The 20795-nt window shown below is 32.0% G+C and overlaps 2 protein-coding genes across 2 annotated transcripts; one reads left to right on the forward strand and one right to left on the reverse strand.

Moving 5' to 3' along the window:
• Nucleotides 1–242: 242 nt before the first annotated feature.
• LOC128984516 (uncharacterized protein K02A2.6-like) lies at nt 243–12207 on the reverse strand. Its single transcript, XM_054403847.1, has 2 exons — nt 12058–12207; nt 243–695 (listed from the first exon to the last, which is right to left on the reverse strand). Exons 1-2 carry the CDS (start codon nt 12205–12207, stop codon nt 243–245), a joined length of 603 nt encoding a protein of 200 aa, XP_054259822.1.
• Nucleotides 12208–15285: 3078 nt separating this feature from the next.
• On the forward strand, nt 15286–16294 carry LOC128984517 (putative nuclease HARBI1). Its single transcript, XM_054403848.1, has 2 exons — nt 15286–15996; nt 16121–16294. Exons 1-2 carry the CDS (start codon nt 15286–15288, stop codon nt 16292–16294), a joined length of 885 nt encoding a protein of 294 aa, XP_054259823.1.
• The last annotated feature ends 4501 nt before the right edge of the window (nt 16295–20795 follow it).

Below are 20795 nucleotides of genomic sequence, written 5' to 3' on the forward strand. Positions count from 1 at the left end.
CTATTTTATTCAACCATTTTGACTGAATGAAAAATATATAAACACAAACATAAACATTAAAAAACAATAACATAAGCCATGTGTGTTAAGAAATCATATGCTGTTGACAAATCCTTATTAATCCTCCCCCTCAAATTTACACGGCCGAATGTATGTAAATGTGTATGTATGGTTAATGTGCCTTCTCCAAACCTGCCCATCGTCCATCTCGATTTGATAATGCACCAATCCTTCTCTCCTTCTTATGTTTCCAAATTTCCGTCTTTTCCGAAATTGCGCACCTGAACCCTGTCCCCCACCCGAAACTCTCTTTTCATTGTTGTACATCCGTTGGGCATTTCTGTGTGATCTTGGGGTTTCTTCATAAGATCCAGCCTTGTCCTTATTCGTCTCCCAAACATAAGTTCATATGCCGAGGACCCTGTAGCATTTGTGGCATTCCTTAGTGACATTAGGATGTGATTTATTTTGAAGTGCAAATCTCCTCCATCATTCTCCATTGCTATTAACTGTTTCTTTACAGTCTGAACAAATCGCTCTGCTTGTCCGTTGGTTGCAGGGTGATAGGGGGCAGAGAATTTGTGTGTGACGCCACAAGCTTGTAGAAATTGGTTGAAAATAGATGATGTGAAGTTAGGGCCATTGTCAGAGACTAACGTGAACGGGTAACCAAAGGCAGAGAAAAGTTTCCTGAGCTGTTGAATGCACCAATTTGATGTTGTAGTTTTGGTTGGTTAGCGAACCCAAAAAAAAAAAAACTGAAGTCTATAAGCTTGAAAATGTCATTGGTATCCTTTATTGACAACCTTATTGTCTTATTTTAACCATATTTATTTTAACGTTCTACAATTCTTAAAAAAATCAATGTAAGTTAAATTTAACAAAAATAATATAAAAATATACTACGTTTGTTTTATTGCTGATTGTTCTACAATTTTCAATCATTTTACTATTACCATACTATTTGTAACACAGAGGAAAATTAACCTTAGGCAATATTAAATTATAAATTTAAATAACTTATTAAGTTCTCGAATATTAAAGAAATCGATTATTATAGCTTGAATAAAGCGGAGATTAAATATTGTGATGATTTCAACTTATCACATGCCTTTCCCTTAAAGGCTACATCTTTTCAATATTGTTCGAATTATCATATTTTCGATGTAATTGCATTCCTATGATTACAGTGGCAACCCTGGGAATAATGTAAACTATTATTACCATATTTATAATTTATTTTTATTACTCATATTTTTTCAACTGTTGTGACGCGTGACTAAGAAATTGATGAGCTAGATTTGCTGAGTTTCGTATAACAATTCTTTAAGAAAAAAATACCTAACACAAAATACAATAGAGTACGCGATCGGTTGATTTTCGCTACGCCTGTTTTTAAATTTATATTTCTCAAATAAACCCGGAAATGAAGAGACATTATCATCGATGCTTCGTTTCCTCTTAAACAAATACTGTTTGTAAAGATTTCAAAGGAGACTTCAATTCCCCTCTTACATATTTCTGGGTTATTTGAATAATTTCCTTTCCCTCAGAACCTAAAATATGCAGGTAATGTTAATAATATAATCTAATTGTTCCTTTATTTCTTTCTTTTATTTGTTCTTATATATCTGTGCACACTTTAGTCAAGTATTCGAAGCAATTATTTTAAATTGGTTTCAGTGTAATGGGGTTCAACTTACAGCGTGTAAGTGTTGGAGTTACAATTTTATACACAAATATTGTTAGTACAACATATTTTAGCAATGTTATTACATGTAGTTTTACCTACTGTAAAGGATTTCCGATTTCAGGAATCGTATAGATTAAAACAGTTGCGTATAATAAAGTTTCGTTGTAAATATTTTCTGTGTGACTATGCGTTTACGCTAAGAAAACATAACTAATCTCGAGGAAATATTTTTTAGCAAACGAAATTCAACAAAGTTTCTGTTTTATTGTAAAATTATTAAATTAAAATAATAACGTATATAATTAGAGCGAAAAATAGGTGGTCAAGTGACATTTGTTTACGAAATGATTTGTCATCTGTAACTGTCAGTAATTGCCTTTATGTAGTATATCTTTTTGTCTTCAGCTTTTGAAAAAATCCATTAAAAGTGTAAACCAACTGTTGTTAATTGTACACAGTATTGACCACGACCCAATCCCCGTGTTTAGGATAGTCCTATATTAAGTTGACGAGCTGCAACAGAAAACAGAGTGCTGTAAGCAGTTTATATTGAGATTATCTATTAACATATTTTTTTTTTAAACTGAGATAAAACTAGCGCTGACCATTCAGCTAACGAGCGATAACTTTGATGAAGTGACTGTGGGGCTAAAATGTCATAGCAATCACCGATAAAAGGTTCAGCCACGGAAATCAATTTAATACGTGTTGTATTGTAACCAAATTTAGAAAATGACGGTATGGTTAGGAATTTAAGTTAAAATATCCGCAATCGTAAATGTAAAATCTATATGTAATTATTTTTATCCGTTTTTCAACGCAGGTAAAAAAATAATATTTATCGACTTTTGAAACATGTAATTTACTATAACCAACGGTACACAAATAAGAAATCGGATACATTCTATTCAATGGTTGTAATTCTAGCAGAAACATTAATGGAAGTGCATGTGATAGATGAAATAATCTTTTTTACCTACGATCGGTTTTTAAAGTAGCCGCTTCAGTTCAGTTCTTAGAATAGAAAAGTTTCACATAACAGCACTGTTTACATCATAGTTTTACTCATAACAACACGGGTAACTTGTTGAGTGAAGCAATTAGTGTTTGGTATAATGTTTCATTGCATCACCGTCAGTGGCAATGAGAGGTTATAAACGAAAACATAACCTCTCATAGTAATGAGTAGTGATTTTTAGTAATTAAAAAACTATCGTAGGTAAAGTAGCGAACGCAATCGTTTCGTAAACTACTATAATATACGGTTAGAACTTTAGGTTAGAACATTATTTTATCTCAAGGGATTTTAGTAACTGACTAACCGTCCTTGATATTCTGATTAATTTGGAAATATTTATTTTTATTCAGTTTATCTTGTGAGCTTTTACTAAGTTTATAAAATATCTAAATCTAAAAACAGGTTAATTTAATTATAAGATAAACTTAAGATCCCATTTTATTTCAAGATTTTGACACATGCAACTGTGTAGACAATTTATTGTACAGTCATTAACCTATAATCATAAGATTTCTTTCATTGGGGCTTATTTTAAGACTACCTGTTATAGAATACTGCTTGCTGTTACACATATTTTGTTTTCATCCGAATCTGTTCATATTGGAATGCTCGTGATTTACTTACGGACGAAATAGTAATATTTACGATTTAATTTCACAAGATTCTTGAAGACTGAAACCGATCGCTATGTCTTTTAAACAACACCAGTCATAATAATATACTATGTTATAACAAATTAAGATGATTCTACTTAATCAGTTTAAAAATTAAAGCAGATTGAATAAATAGTTAGTTGAACCATAGACAATTAAAATAAATACGGTTGAACCAAGGAAAGGAGAGAAGAACAAACATAAAATAAAGGTATAAATTCTTGTCATCTTCTCATTACCCTTTATTAATAGTTTACATTACAATTAAGCACAGCATGATACTTGAGTAGCTGATTTTCTTCCCTCAAGGCTTTTAATGTTTCGGCTCCTGCATACCTCTATTTTTTTAATAAATCACTTCGTATTACTACAATTTAAAAGATGTCATTCATGAAAAAGGACGAGTGAACAAACAAATGGTGAACACGTTAATGAAAGCTTGTAAAAATGCCTTTTTTATCGTTGATATATTTATTCTTGCAATAACATTACCTAAGGCTAAAGAAAATATTACAGTTAGAATTAAAAACAATATGGTTCATGTTGAAAATAACGTTATTGGCTGCCAATTATTACAATATAAAATGAGTATGCAAAAACAATGTGACATTCATTGTAAGTTTAAAACTCTTGTAAGTTTGAAACTTCTAGAACTACCATGAAAAAGACATCGATTACCTTAATGCATCACACACTTAAAAATCCAGAACACTCAAGACTTTATTGGATTAATCTATTTTATGAAAAAAGTTTTACTTATAGCACATTTGGCTATGAAGGGCATTATTAATGAGGGGTGGAAAATAATAATGGAATCTAATAAATTATAAAATCATATGAAGATGCCAATGGCAGAGTTGTTGTTCAAATGCAAACAGAAATTAAAAACCATAGGCATGCCTTCGTGTTTTTAGAGGAATCGAGAATGGCATTTGTTTTATCAAAATATTACTATACAAAAATAATACAGATGTTTGAAATAAATGAAAGCAACAGCGAGTGATTTGTTGGCAAGTGAAATATATGTTTATATATTTTTGCATGGAGGTTTAATTCTTCCAAACCAGATTTATAAATTGTAACTACTTAACAAGTGTTTGGATTAGGCGGTACAATACATCTACAGTACCATACCGTAGTAGTCTTTAATATTTTCGTGTATTCAATGCAAAATTATAATATACAAACCTAATACGCTAGGTCACGCTATGTATTCATGGTCACAAGAACAATCTCTTGTTGATGCACTTTACACAAACTTTATCTCCGTCAACGAATATTTACGGCGTGTTGCAATTTTTCGAAACTGCTTCACTGAGATTCATGGCATTCGAAGTCTATTTATGGGTGGGGAGGAAACTTACAACTCTGGAAATCGTTTTTGTATCTCATGTTTAAAAAGGATTTACATTTTTCCATAAAGTAACAAAATTTGTCATCCAGTTTTACGTTACGAAGAATAATTTTACCTTACTGTGTTTTAATTTGAACTAGAGGTTGCCCCGTTGTCAAAAACTCGACCAAAAAAATATATTGTGCACATTTTTCTTTTTTTAACCCCACGATGTAAATAAAACATTTGATTATAATTGCTCCCATTTGTTTTGATTTTATTTTTATCATTTCGTCCCCAGCATGGCAACAAATAAGGCCCATATTAATTATTTTAAATTATAAATTCATTTTGTTCTTATTTGTTAGCTTAATTTAATTGATAAAGGGATTCTGCACATCTACTGGCGAATATCTTTCTAATAGTATGCGTAGATTTTCCCTGCGTTGTACAAAAGCTGAGAAAAGAGGTTTCAAAAAACATGCTTGCCTATTAATATAAAGGATATGACCAACACTTTTATGAACGATAGTGTTTATGAAAAAAATATACACTACCTTATATTGTTGTTAAGAGAAATATTGAAGTGTGTTTACAAACCTGTGTTTACAAAAGTTTTGTTCTAGAGAAGCAAGGTGTCAGATAATGTATTTCATTTCCGGCTTTCTTTAGAGATATTGTGTGCTTTACAGTCGAACCTCGATAAGAAAACCCTCATGGGGATAATCAAATATCAATATAATATTGTTATCAATGTTGACTGCTTATAGAGGTTTGCAATTTAATGCATTTAAGCGCAAAATAGAATCAAGGGTACCAAGGGTAAACCACCAAAATGGAGAAAAGCTAGTGAAGCAAATTTTCAAAAAGATGAATAAATAAGATGGTTGTTATTATACAGGGATAGTACAACAGGGAAGGCTATTTATAAACATATTATTGTATTTGCTAAATAAATTCTTTGTTAAAAACCCGTTCAAGGATCAAATATTGCGCCACCGAAAAATCCCTTTACGTTTTTATTTTAGCATTTCAATTGTTTTTTTTCTTGTAACGATAAGTATTTAACTTTTTGTTTAGGTATCACCCAACAATGAATTCAAAACTAAGCTTTCTAAGATGTTAACCTGAGCATGCAATAAAATATTTACAATAATTAGTTAAATGTTAATTTAACGCTTGTCCTTTGTCACATGTATCAGTGACATGAAACATTGCATACACTGTCACGTATAAACACAATGGACTGTACATATAATTATCAGAGATTAATGAGTTATTATCAGTATGCATTTGAATCACTGAGACTATCTGATAACGGTCAAAATACTGTACTGACATAGTTATTGCATTATACTAAGTAATGAAATGGAACTTAATTAAGGAAAATCATTATTAAAATTTAACCTTAAGATATATGTACTCAGCTGTAAAACCTGCGACAAAATTCATAAAAAGTCTTGATGAAATAAGAAAGTTAGTTTGGTTATTTATTTATAACAATTATTCTTTTTTATGCCTTCGATATAACCTTTCTATTTCACAAATCAATATGTATTTTCTTGAAAATACGTTATACAAGAACGTATTGTATTGTACTATATGTATTGTTATAGAAGTGAAACTGCAACAGACGTTGGGGAGGTTAGAAGAGATATAAATACAAGTTAAGATTGTGCTGCACTGCAGGCTAGGTTATAGACAGTTTGTACTTCGTTTTTATTGCCTGAAACTGGTTCAAAGGTGTAAGATTCGTCAGATCGCTTTAAGTATGCCATACTCTGACATTAGGAGGTATTTGACTTGTATTTAAGTAAAAACTTATTTTTATAGAATTGACACCTATCATAATAGTAAGTCCTATTTCAATAGCTGCAGTTTTTATTGCTTAAATATGAACATGAGTTTTATAATTATAACACTCTTTTACAAAGGAACTTTGATCGGAATTACATGTCACTTTTGGACTTATATAAACCTTTAACCCCTTTACAACGTTTCATTTGCAATAAGTAAAGTTTACTACTTTCTTGTTTAAATTAAATTTAATTCAAATGTCGGCTACCTCATTCATTCTTACAATAGCATAAACGTTGTGCTTTGTGAAAAGCACCTTTGTATACCTTATGATATGTAGTAGTTATTAACTCTATGGAACAATCAAATTCTCATCTCCGCAATTCTACACAGTTCCAATCGCAATTTTAGTAACATACATATGGTTAAGTAAAGTAGAACTGCCTTTTAAAAGACCATTAGCGTGAAAGACGAAGCCGTTTCCTGAGCTATTAGAAAGTTTGTGCGATATCCCGAAAGTGGTTCAGATACTCTCACACACTGAAGCTTCGAGATCGTTGCATTTGAGAACACTTACATCTTTCTATAAAAAGTTAGATTTTGATAAATAAAATCGGACTTCCATATTGGGCTTCATTTGTCCACTCTGGTAACAAATTAAGAAATTATATTCTTGAACACTGCTCCTCTACAGGCGGTGTTATAAGTTGAATAAATTGGGGTTAGACATAATTAAATATTACTTTTATCTAATAATGTGTTTTGTTTATAAGTCAGAAATATCATTAATACTAATTAAATAGTTAACAAAATAGAAATACCATTAAGGTAACACCAGGGCATGATTACACTGAGGATTCGAAAGGTCAAACTCGATATAAATTCATAAGCTGTACTAAATAATTAGTAATCAAATTAAATTCAAATTATAATGATATACATCCTTAGAGTAGTTTTCAAAATAATCAGTTAGCACAGTTAAATAAAGAAAAACTAAATAAAACTTTTGAGTTTTATTTATGGAAATAAATCATAAACTAAACTCTAGAGGAAAAATGAAACCTAACTCATGCTTCAGTGATGTGAACATACTTTTAAAGGCATGTTTTCGCTTATCCTCAATATTGAAAATATTCCTCGATGCGGCATTGTATGGGTTATGAATATCTTTTCCCCAATTCCTTAGGGAATCATCGCCATTTAAACTGTCCAGAATCTTAACTTTAGAGGCTTGAAAAAACCCTTGATTTTATACGTTCACACATTTTTTTATTAATGAACTATATATGCATAATGGTTTTTACAACAAAAATACAACTACAAATCTAATGAGAAAAAATTATGTAGATAGATTTTTTCAGTGATTTTTTTTAGTTTTTGCTATATGTAACTTCGAGGGTAGGAGAATGTTATACGCAATACCATTCTTTAATTTTGGTCTTGCATCTGTATGCGATTGTATTTTTATTAACTGCTTATTTAAAATTTACTGTTCCAGTAAAAATAAAAATATCTGTTCAATATATCTGCTACGGTAATTTTATAGAACTAGTATATAGGCCTACAAACATTATTTACTAATTAAAGAAGCTTAATCTCGTTAATGTTTTACGTTTTATACTTTAACCAGTTCGAAACTCAATGAAACGTGACAATATCTGTACGTCGAAAGTTTCATTATTGTCTCGTTGAATTGCAAGGATCAAATCACTAGATAAAGTTGTAAAAGTCTTTCACATTGTATTTATAATCGAAGCTATTTGCCTAAAAAGATCCATAAAAAAATATTGCATTATTCCTAGTTGTCAATTAACCTCAATAAGGCTTATTTTAAGCAACAACAAACTATTAAACTCAATTTATTTTTATTCAAATGGTTTTTTATATTTTTAAAAATATCAATACTTTTGGGTAGGATTATTAAGTAAACAGAAAACACTTAAAACTAAAACTAAACTTTCCATTTGTTCAACCTTTGTCCATCCAATCGCAAACACAGATAAAATACGCCGTTGATTCTTTTGACCATCCAACCGTGCATTAAGAACGTTACTGAAAATACACAGTTTATTTTTAGTAAACCCACTACAAAAACGCACTTGATGGGATATATTTGTGTTATAAGCTTCTTTTGTCCTGCAGTATCTTTCTTGATATTCTATCTTATCAATTGGAGAATGGTTACGGATAATATGTCGCAGATGACATCAATTACATCTCAGTTTAAAAATACTGCTGATGGTTTAGAAATATCAGCCTGCTTTACTGTGTGCAACAAATTTTAAAAATGGCATAAGGTCAATATGAATTTTAAGTTAAACTATAAAGACTACAAGTGGTTTTTAAAACAAGATCCAATCCAGTCAGTAGTACGTTTTCAGAAATATCTTATTTCAACCATGCTTACTTCTAAATCATTGAAATGATGTCCAGCATTAATTGTTATGTCCATAAAGATACTTCAAAAACTAAGTCCACTGGCCAGAATCTTGACTACGTTTTTCAAAGTTACAGTATTGTTAATTACATTCATGATCTATAAGGAAATTGTGCGTACAAACTTATTGCTTCGTTTCCGTACATTGGTGATAGTCTAAGAGGGAATCATAAGGAATTATTTATATTAATTAAATGCTATTTTATTGTATATAAGCATTTGTATTCTTCGTATTGACTAGGTTGGAAAGGGAAAGATATAATGCCCATATAAATCTGGTGAATACAAAATACGTTGCTCGCGTAAGCCTGATATGGGCAAAGTTAGCAACGAAATGTAAATAAAAGTTAGAGAAGAGATGCGGTGAAGTAGTTCTCGATGTATTCCACTCATCTGTTATATAAGTTTTTTTTTGTTTTTTTTTAGGTATCTATATTTTTTATATGCCAACAGTATAATTCACTCTTTAGTTCAGAATATAAATTACTGTTTGAAACAAATTGTATAATTATTAAACGTGTATTTATTTAGATTTTACCAAATAGTACTTACTGAAGCTATAATGTGGTTTAAGACAGACTTTAATCGGTGTAATGGTTTAAAATGTTTGTTACCGTTGTATAAATATAATAAATTGTTAAACTGATTATAAATATAAAAAAATAATTTTTAATGTCTATGCTTGAATTGAAGATTTTCCACTTAATCCTCGTGGGCCGCCCCCGTTGTGATATAAAAAAAACTACAGTTTCCTCGGGTTTTTGACATCATTTTCTACTATTTTAGACCTTTAATTTGGTGTTAATCTAAGCTTTATTTTTAAATGTTTCCACTTACTCCTTGTGAGGTTGTGAGATCAAAAAACCGCAGTTCCCTTAGTAGATTTTATGAGTATCGGAGATGTCCAAATTTATACTGATTTACATATAAACCCAATGATGAATCTTCCTATGAAGAATGTATAGTTGTTAAAACTATATTAAACCGTTCCTGTACTTTTCTAACACACTGTATACACGCTTTAAATTATAAGTATTACACGTTAAAAGTTTTTTTTTTAGTTGCACGAATAAAAATTTTAAAAAACACGATTGCTTTGAATTAAAATGAAATTAAAGTTTCAATAGGACTAGATTAAGTCGTCATTCCGGAGCTCAAACGGTTTATATGAAAAGGGAGTACTCTTACAAAGTTGTCTTGAATCGCTAATGTCTTATCTAAACATGTTTGGAAGTTGCGGAAGTCGACTGCAAGACGGGAATGAATAATCAACGAGTAGAATTAGCTGCTCTGGAGGGACTAACAGCTATTTTCCTTGTTTGATCACTTCTTCTACTTGGCTTGATAAATATTTCCTTTTATAACAATATAAAATTACTATAATATATCATTGACTATCGTATACTGAATCAATAGTCAAAGATAAAATGGCCTTTTAAAAGAACGTCGTTGTTTCGTTTTTCATGACGGGATTTTACCCTAGAAAGTTCACGCTCATGGATTTCCTGGAGCCCATACAGTAGGAAAAAACATCTCTTCTCATATTGAATGCAATACGGTGATTAAAACCTTTAAAACATAACTTTACTTGAAAACCATTACATCAGTAATTTAATTTTAAACTTTCTCTTTGTTATTTTGTCCAGTCTATTATATAGTTTTTGATGAATTTAAAACCGAACAATGACGAAATACAACAGTCAGTTCTATGACAACTTGACATTTAAACACATCAACAGCATTTATACCATCGTCAATGGCACTTTTTAAAGGCAGACTTATTTTAATCAACTTATTTTTTATCAGTTTCATTTTAATTTCATTTTAAATATGAACGCGTTTGAATAGTTTTTAGGTATTTATGGTTTTTTCAATACATTAAATTAGAACACGACGAAACGTAAAAAAAGGTTAAGGAATGTGACAATATTTTGTCTGAATTAGAACGCATCACATATAAATTTAAAATTGTATGAGTAATAATATTTATTTGGATCGTTTGGTGGGATCCCCTCTCATTTGTTATTGTCTGATTACATCCAGGGCTCATCTTTTACATATTACTTACACGAACACGCATCACACCACACGCAACCATCCAGGGATTCAAGTCCGACGTTTCGCAGACCCAAAAAACAGCCCATTTTCTTCAGGGGTAAACACCTAATTTATCTCCCGCCCTCGGGTCAATAAATATGGCTCAGACTAGTGAAGCTATGTGGATAAAATCTTACACAAAAGCGTATAATTTGAAAACAAAACAATAATAGCATATTTGGACCATATGATAATCCCATTTGTAAGTAGAATAAGTTTAGCTGGGACTTTATTTTCTAACAATAAAAAAATACTCTAATTTACAGACTAGTTAAATACGTGTGCTTAAAAAAATGAGACTACCATACTTAAACCATAGAGTAGATCTACCATACTGTCAATCTACCATAGACTACCAATCTTAATGTTTTTAAATTCTAAAATTCTAATACCACTACGCAGTGGCTTAATTCTTTCTCTCTGTCGCTATAAACGTCCATTTTCAAATGATATTCAAGTTTATGGACTTAAGTATGTTCTTTATAGTTCATAAATGATAAGAAAATATAACCCATTTGTAACTCTGCATCGTACGTGCCAACAAACTTACGTTACACGCAACAAGCATATTTACTCCGCACAAATCCGGTGACCGTATAGTAAATCTTGAGGTCGAAGGAAACATACGGCTAGTTTCACTCGATAAATCGTGTATTTATTGTACTGCAAAGCGTTGCTGCATCGTCGTGCTGTGAATATCGACCTTATAGCATAGACTGTGAGTGTATTATATTATCCTTGTGTAAACAAAAACAGAGCTACAACTCACTTTACTCCTAATTGTATAAAAATCTGAAGTGTTTCATCATTTCTCTGTTTATGTTATAACAACAAGAAAAATAATTTGGTACGTTTATATTTCAATATATTTTTTAACTGATTTTGTAATAAATGCATGATTAGTTTTCTAGTCATTAATTTAGGTTAGTTAGTAATTAAAATATGTATTCTTATATTACTTTCGAGAAACGTAGCTTTTGACTTAGATACGAATTCACGTAATCGAAAGGTTATGATTTCCAAAACTACACCCATCATTTGTAGCAGCAAGTTGTATTGTAACAGAATAACCCAGTCGTGGTCCGCATCAAGTAGCGCAGCTTCTCTGTATTCTGGACAATCTCTTAAAAACATTTTTACATCGTCTAACGTCTCGTCTACCAATACGTTGTCACCCATGTTGTTTGTCTTATCAGCTATCTCGATATGAAAACACACGTTTAATACATTGTTAACATATAACACATTATAGTAGCGTGTTTAATGTAAGAGATGCAATAATAAAACCTTGATGCTATGATAAGATAATAATTCCTGCAGTTTAAATATCTGCGTCGAATCACGATCATGTTGTTTCAAAACAATACAATAAAATGTACACATTATTTTTTTAACCATTTTTTTAACCATTTTAAGGTGACTTTCAATGTCTTTCTGGTCAATAATGCTGCAAACATTTATGGAAATTAATTTCTTACTCCTCTCATACCAGCAGATTGATTGACAGCTTTGGCTCAATTTTCGTTTGAAAAGGATATGCCTGATCTGGATAAAAAACGTTTTGTTATTTATTTATATAGAAAAAAAACATTTAGTGTAGACTATATGACCGATTCACTATGAATCAATATAGCATTTTTAATTCATAGGGCTGTTCTGAGCTGGAATGTAAGTGCAATAGGAATAGTGGAATAAGTGTAAAACAATTGACACTTTAAGATTGGAAAAATATTTATTTGATGTACTTATAAATATTTACTTTGAATAAGTAATGTTTTATAAGAGATATTTTCAACTTAAAATTACTTTTAAATCGTTTGTGTCAATGTGCAAACGGGGAAGCTAAGAAAAAACTTGAAATAAAATTAGTTTAATTAGCTTAATGGCCTTAATTACCTCTCATATCTTCTTCCCAGCCTATTATGCCTAATTAAACTTACAGATCCGTTCCTACATGCTAGTTCAAGCTGCGTGTAAAAGCTCTGCGTAATTTTTAACTTAAAAGTCTTGAAATTATGCTTGTCCATTTGTGAGATTATATTTTGAATTAAATTTATTATTTATTAATTTATTTAACAAGCGTTACTTGAATAGTTCATTCATCACTCGTCAAAATATCGCCACACTTAGGTTATGTGTAAACGGCTTTTATCCGGACGGTTCTGTATTTTTCTTGAGTTGGTTCAAAGCAATAATAAAATTCCAATGTTGTATTATCTCTGTTAAGAATACAAAATTACGTTCATTACTAGATAAATTAAATATATTCAAAGTCTTTAATTTGAAAAGTATTTCTCAACTTCTTAATATGTACACAAAAACAAAGTATCAACAATAGTCTCATTTAATATACATACCTATGTTACAAATCATAAGGATTGCAGTGGATTCCTCTTTATAGAACTATTTAGTTTCAAATAATATTTATAAGTGTGATTTACAAACATTTATTTACAAACACTGTTTAGCCCAAAGCTGAGTTAACTTAATGACGAAAACTAAATAAATAATATTCAAGGATTTTGAAAACATATTCTGAAATAGACATTGCGTCAGTGTAAAACCAATCCAACTGGCAGCTATATCAATACATCAATCAAAATATCAGTAAGTAAATAACACATGTGTGTTTTCACGATACACGTTTTTTATACGATTATATACTTTACCAAGACACCGTCACAAACATATAATGTGTATACTTATGAAGAATATCCAGTGTTAGTTTCTACCTTTCAAAACACGACTGACATGTCTCATTATAAAACTATCATTATTTTATTTACGACGTAACTCTTATTTCCGCTTGGTTACACATGTATGTGGCTGTACATATTTATCAGAAAAATCACGCCTCACTTTAACCCACGTCATTTATACATGAAGACGTCTACTTCAAATCAGCTTAAAATCGGGGGACAAACGTTTGAAATGTAGTATTTGACTTTTACAATGTTTTGAGCTATGAAATCTCCATAAGTTAATCTCCATAGTTAATCATTATCAACTCATTTCGTAACTAAAAAAGAAGCTAAGGTTCAAAGTGAAACCAATTATAAGAATGCAAAACCTGAATTTTAAAAAGAAAGAAAAACTGTAAATAATCAAACAACTATCAATTGCCAAATAATTATCTTCCTTTGTCGTATTGTAAGTGACATGATGCATTGCATACGTTGACACGTACAAACCCGACAATGGACTATGCACATAATTATCAGATATAAATTAGTTATTATCTTGATGCATTTAACTCACTGTCCCCGTTTACTCTGAGAAACAATGGAAATTATAGTTATTAAATGTGTAGTAGATTAATGTATAAAGGGTTTTTTTATAACATGAAATATTATTTTATTTAACCACAATCAGTGTGAATTGTGAATAAAATGCTTATAGGTTAAGCTGACAAAAGTTTGACTCAAAAATAGTTTTATAGCAGTTGATGGACTCTAAAGTAGGCCTACATCAATAGTCCAGAGTGCTTAGGTAGGCCTATATACATTAATGCTTTAAACCTATAGTTCGAACAATGATGCGATTTGAGTAAAATTATAATTACAAATAGAATTTAACAAATCCTCTATTACATATTCGTAACATCATACGAATGATGCCAAAGGTCGAGTTGTTGATGAATAACCAAAAGTAAAAAACTAATTTCCCCATGGTGTATAAGAGATTAATATTTTAATACTTTTTATACGTTTCATTGAAATGGCAACCATACAAAGTAGGTATTTTAAACCAAGTATGAATGGAGATGAGTGTAGGTTGAGTGGCACGATCTAGCACGATCTTGTAGTCTTAATAGTGACTAAGACCGACATGTTCCTTAGACACAGCTGTTAATTAAAGGACATACAGCTAATAGAAACTAAGGGACCTATACAGTTTATAGTGTGATCTTAACCACATTTTTTGCCCTGATATTAAGGAATTGGTCTAACTACCAGGGGCCTATTGCATAAAACTACAATTTTACAATTTTACAAGTTTACAGGCAAATTTCTGAAGAATTCTTCAAAATGTAATTACAGGTGTTGCATGAACTACAAGATACAGACTTGTAACAACTACTCAAAAACTCAAATTTACAGGCATTTTTTTACAATTTTACAGGTGTATAAACTTGTATTTAGAATAAAATTATTACAGTTTTACATTTACCTGTAGGAATGTAAGATTTGTTTACCTAGCTTCTTAGGCTTGTAAACCTTTGTTGCTATTGTACAATTTATTCTTTTTAAGACAAAAATGTGGAATAGTGATGATTCTTCCTATGAAGAGCCTCCACAACGCCGAAGAAGGACCTTCAAGGTGAGAAAGAATTTCAATTTTGAAAGTGCTTTTAAAATTAACGAAAGATTTCGAATGCCACCCCAAAAACTAGAAGAGATGTTAGAAATAATATGTCCTAACCTCGAAAGTGAAACAGCACGGAACCATGCACTAACATCAAAACAAGTTGTATGTATTGGCTTACATTGGATGGGCAATGGGAGCCAATACCATGGCCTCAGTGACATGCACGGTGTGCATAAATCGACTGTATGTCGTGCCGTCCATAGCTTTGTTAGAACAGTTAACAACACTCTCTTTCCGAGGGTGGTTGATTGGCCTTACGACATTGTAAAAGTTGTTAAAGGGTTCCATGCAATTGCAGAAATGCCACTTGTAATTGGTTGCATCGATGGGACATTGATTAATATGGACGCCCCGGTTTTAAATGAACAACAGTATGTTGACCGTAAGAATAACCACTCCACCAATTGCATGGTGGTTTGTGGGCCAGACTATACTTTCTTCTATGTAAGCGCCAGAGTCCTAAGGAATAGCACGCTCTATCATAGAATGGAGGGTGGTTGGCGCCCTATTGAAGGAGGTGTACTGCTAGAAGACTCCGGGTATCCCCTGCTTGACTGGCTGATGACGCCTACCGGAGTAAACCTCGAAGATCCGGCTGTTGTAAGATACAAACGAAAACACAAGAGTACAAGACGTATTGTGAAAAACTCCCTTGGCATGCTAAAGGAGAAGTTTCCTTGTTCGCCTGCGAGTGCAACCTGTTTTTGCATGTGAAATGTTCAAGTGTTGTGTGGTCATATACAACTACGCACAGCGTGCTGGTTTGATTGAAGTGGTTGAAAATGAGAACGAAGTCGAAGACGACGTAGAAAAACAGAATGTGAATGTGGAACAATTTGACAGAGACAGGAATGTAATGTTGCAGGAAATAATCAACCACTTCAGACATGGACAATAGCCTGAACACTGCCTTTAAGTTAAATCTCCAATATATGACAGTTTTCACATTAATCAAACTGAAGCTTGTTTTCTGTATTGTGAAATAACTTACACAGATAGATATATGTATAATATGTATATATAAATAAAATGTTCATATCTATTTGTATGAATTTATTTATTTATTACATTATTAACAATAATATACTAACAAATAACTATAAAAAATAGAAAATCTTGAAACTAGTTAGTTTTCCATTAAAAACATTTAAAAACCATTATTCATAGTCAAGTGAGCTCACTTATGTCTCATTTTCAAGGGTTTCATTGTCAACAACAATCATATGACAGTTTTGCGCAATTGGAAAGTTTTGTGTGTACTTTGATGGAGGCAATGTTAGTTCTCGTTCAAGCTTTAAAATGTTTAATGAACGTTCATATTTTTCCATCTCCATGATTTCCAGTGTCAACTTGAGTTTTTTTTTATTTCAACTCTTCCTCCTCTTCTTTTTCATAATTTTTTTTTATCCTCACTTTGTTCAACTGGAATTTGGTTGTTAGTAGCCTCAGGATCATCAACGTCTTCTTCATATGTTGCACGATCTGCAGTTATTTCTGAGTTGGTGTTCCCCCATGTGTCGGACACAGGTAGACCGGTCAGCACTTCACTGTCCTTTCCAATTATCTCACTGACTAGAATGTCTGTGTCAATAAGTTTGAACTCCGGCCCACCTCCTGTCCCAGTTGTTCTTGCATTGTCATATTTTTTCTGCAATCAAAAATCATAATAGTTGATACAATTAAAAAAGACTCTCACAATTTTGAAATCATTATTTCCTGGTACCTTGAAATAGGGAACATAAAAAGAACCTATGGTAAACTTTTCGGTCCGCTAAACTCAAAATTTGTTATTGGCATACTATAATGGTTATTAAATAATTGAAACAAATAGATTACAGAGGTAAATAAAGTTGTTTTGATATTTTGTTATTGGTTTAACAATTTTATAGTATGATATGTTAATCAAAACTACCTAATAAAAAATAAGTATTACTGCACATTTTTGTCAACATTTATTAACCTCAAGTTATATCCGCTTTATATTATAGTATTTTAATGATGGTTATATCTACGGTATGATCGAAAAATTGAAAAAGGCCTGATTTCTAATATAAAAACTACTAAATTTTTATCACACTTACCATTGAGTTTTTTCTGATGTTTTGCCATAGCGTGTCTCTTGTGTAGGTGTATTCTTTTTTATAAGGCACAAGTCCCAGGGCCTGCGCCTTCTTATGAATCTCCCTCCACTTGTCATTCTTCATTTGTTTCGTCAGAGATTAAAAAAAAGGCCGAATAAAAAATCTTCCTCTTCCCGAATCTGTTTTAGAATTTCGATTCTTGCTCCCTTCCTAATCGTGTTTTTCATTTTACTAAGTGCTTTCTTTTACAAAATCAAATATATGAAAAAGGAAATAAATAGTGTTGAATTTTTCGTAGTATGCAAATATTGGGCTTGAAGTACAAAAATATACGAGGCAATAGTATTTTTTGACTACAAGGGACTAAGGCCATAATCATATAATCATATTGTTCTAATATGATTTCTTATACCTCCTTTATCAGGTTTTTGTTATTGTAAAATACAAAAATACTGTTTCAATTACGTTTTAGTTACGAACACAACTGCTTTGCTCCTTTCAAAGGTTGCTTTTGAATGGTACGAAAGTAAATAGTGTTACACGCTACAGCGTAATTTCTTGTCAACTTCCTTAAAAAAGAACTTGCTTCATCTTCCGCCTTTGCAAAGTCTGCCTGTTAGCATTTTGTTTGACAATGAGTTTCGGGGTTTTACTCCCCAAGCCATGAATGTACATTGTTTGCAGTTACAAACTACTTAATTGCATACACACACGTCACTCAACTAAGAAATGTAATCACGAGGCATTAATCCCCTTTCTAAAAAACCTAATAACACAACGGGATCCATACTTGGCGGAAGTGACATATTGCTTCCACAAACCTTTACTTTAGTTTGCATTTGTTTGTGAATGTGTTTCAAATATTACAGTAAACATTGTGTTCGTTTCCAATTTGATTTCATAAAATTATTTTTATCAGTAAGCGCACAAAAGCCTTGCGCTACTTTGATTATCATGTTATGACCTGATGGGTTTCTGGTTCGGTTCCTAAATAACGTAATAAATTGTGCTTTATTCTTTATAGTCACTGCTGTGAAATCTTTTCTTTCCCACACCTTGAAACTGTTTCTAAATAAAATGCGTCATGAGGTGCGAAATATACCAAAGAAACATATAAAGAAGAAACATATAACATATAAGAAAGAATATAACTAGAATTTTATAAAACCTCTGGTAAAAGAAAATATCCTTTGTTACATTTTATTTTTATTTAAGAAACTAAAATAAGGACGGGAATAAAGTGACATTATCAGTGACGCCTAACCCCCCCCCCCACACCCTTTTTACGTAAAACCCGTTTCTAAACAAAGGTTTCAAAAGACATTTCAATTTTCTGTCTTAAATATTTCTTGTTTCTCTTCCTTTAACTAACTTTACTCCAACCCAACAACAAATATAAGCATGCATGCAAAGTTCACTTAATAAAAAAATACCGCTATCATTCAGTTTAGTTTTATCCATATTGATTTACTAGCCTTCAATTGTAAGTAGGAGTTATATTAAATCACATTATTACAGAATCTTAATCGTGCATCAGCACCACTTCTGCATTGCTGTTTTGGAACCCTTGAAATTTCTAATTCCTCTCGGGAATTAAAAGAAGCAGAATTTTTGAGAGAAAGAGAAACTATATGGTCCGGTTACGTTTTGATACTAAAGCCTATAGGTGTAACTATTTCATACATCAGATCTAAATAACACCATTGTTCTCTTTCGCGTCCTCTTTTCGTTTCGAAGCACGGGTATAGCTCAATATATAAAAAGAGATATCAATGGAATCTTCATAACCCTTCTTGTTTTATCTATTTTTTATTATTATGTTTACTGTATTTGGATGATACAAGCAGTAAATACATGGTTAGTAAAAAGTGTGGAGACATCTTGTTATTTTTTTAACGGCCCATACTAGAAAAACTAAACTCGGCACACCTTTATGGCATGTTATGAAGTACTTTTTGAGCCTAATTGCTACTTGGTTCCAAAACCCAAATTAGAGAATTGGGGGGAAATTCAAAAGTTTTAAATGTTAAGCCCTCATTTTGAAGGTCGTGATGAAAGAAAACTAACAACGCAAACTAGAGGTCTCTATCTTAACACAGTCAAATATGGCAGCTAATTGAATATAAAATTGAAAGTTATATCTGATTTCTAAAGATTTCAATCAGCTTCCATTTTTTACTGGATTGACATAGAAACCCCTGCATACGTTGTTAGTTTTCGTTTACCAGGACCTTAAAAATGAGGGGTCACTCGATAGGACTTTGTATTTGAAATTTTGAGTTTCCCCCTAAATCCCCCATTTAGGGAATGTACACTAAGTGGCGGTATATGCTTCGAAACGGAAAGAGGACGCGGAAGAGAACAATGGTGTTATTTAGATCTGATGTATGAAATAGTTACACCTATAGGCTTTAGTATCAAAAAACTTAACCGGACCATATAGTTTCTCTTTCTCTCAAAAATTCTGCTTCTTTTAATTCCCGAGAGGAATTCGAAATTTCAAGGGTTCCAAAATTGCAATGCAGAAGTGGTGCTGTAAGATACTGTAATAATGGGATTTAATATAACTCTTACTTACAATTGAAGGCTAGTATATCAATATGAATAAAACTAAATTGAATGATAGTGGTAATATTTTATTAAGTGAACTTTGCATGCATACTTAAGGCCCGTTCACACGGGGCAAGTTTACAAGCTACACGCCAGCGTGTAAGAAGCCGGCGAGTTGGCGAGTGTGCTTGTATTCGTTCACACGGAGCTTGTCCACTCGCCAACTCGCAGACGTGTAGAAAGACGCCGGCGAGTCGGCGAGTGCGCTTGTAGTCGTTCACACGATGCTTTTTCCACTCGCTCAGTAGCTGGCTTGAACCAAATCCTCCAACATCTTTGAGTAACAAGCGCACAAGCACAAGCAACTGTGTTCACACTGGGCTACTTTACACGCCTACTCGCTCAAAAGCTGGCGAGTTGGCGTGTAAAGTAGCGGCAGCGTCAACTTTTTCCAGAGCTTTTTTACAAGCAGCTTTTGAGCGAGTACGTCGTTCACACTGAGCTATTTTACTAGCTGCGTGTAAAAAATCCGGCTTGTAGCTTGTAAACTCGCCCCGTGTGAACGGGGCTTTATATTTATTGTTGGGTTGGAGTAAAGTTAGTTAATGGAAGATAAACAAGAAATATTTAAGACAGGAAACTGAAGTGTCTTTTGAAACCTTTGTTTACAAACGGTTTTTACGTAAAATGGGGGGGGGGCAGGCGTCACTGATAATGCAACTTAATTTCCGTCCTTATTTTAGTTTCTAAAATAAATGTAACAAAGGA

Source organism: Macrosteles quadrilineatus, unplaced genomic scaffold, assembly GCF_028750875.1.
Source record: "Macrosteles quadrilineatus isolate MER2022 unplaced genomic scaffold, UCM_ALF_1.0 Scaffold_2__2_contigs__length_208266976, whole genome shotgun sequence".
In the NCBI taxonomy this organism is placed as follows: domain Eukaryota; kingdom Metazoa; phylum Arthropoda; class Insecta; order Hemiptera; family Cicadellidae; genus Macrosteles; species Macrosteles quadrilineatus.

What these genes read in the sequence shown, in the direction of transcription:
- LOC128984516 (XM_054403847.1), bottom strand. Translation starts at nt 12,207, where the DNA reads ATGGGTGACAACGTATTGGTAGACGAGACGTTAGACGATGTAAAAATG. An exon ending in TGCTGCTACAAATGATGGGT is followed by an intron (nt 696 to 12,057) that starts GTAGTTTTGGAA and finishes TGCATTCAACAG; the next exon opens with CTCAGGAAACTTTTCTCTGC.
- LOC128984517 (XM_054403848.1), top strand. Translation starts at nt 15,286, where the DNA reads ATGTGGAATAGTGATGATTCTTCCTATGAAGAGCCTCCACAACGCCGA. An exon ending in ACCTCGAAGATCCGGCTGTT is followed by an intron (nt 15,997 to 16,120) that starts GTAAGATACAAA and finishes GAAATGTTCAAG; the next exon opens with TGTTGTGTGGTCATATACAA.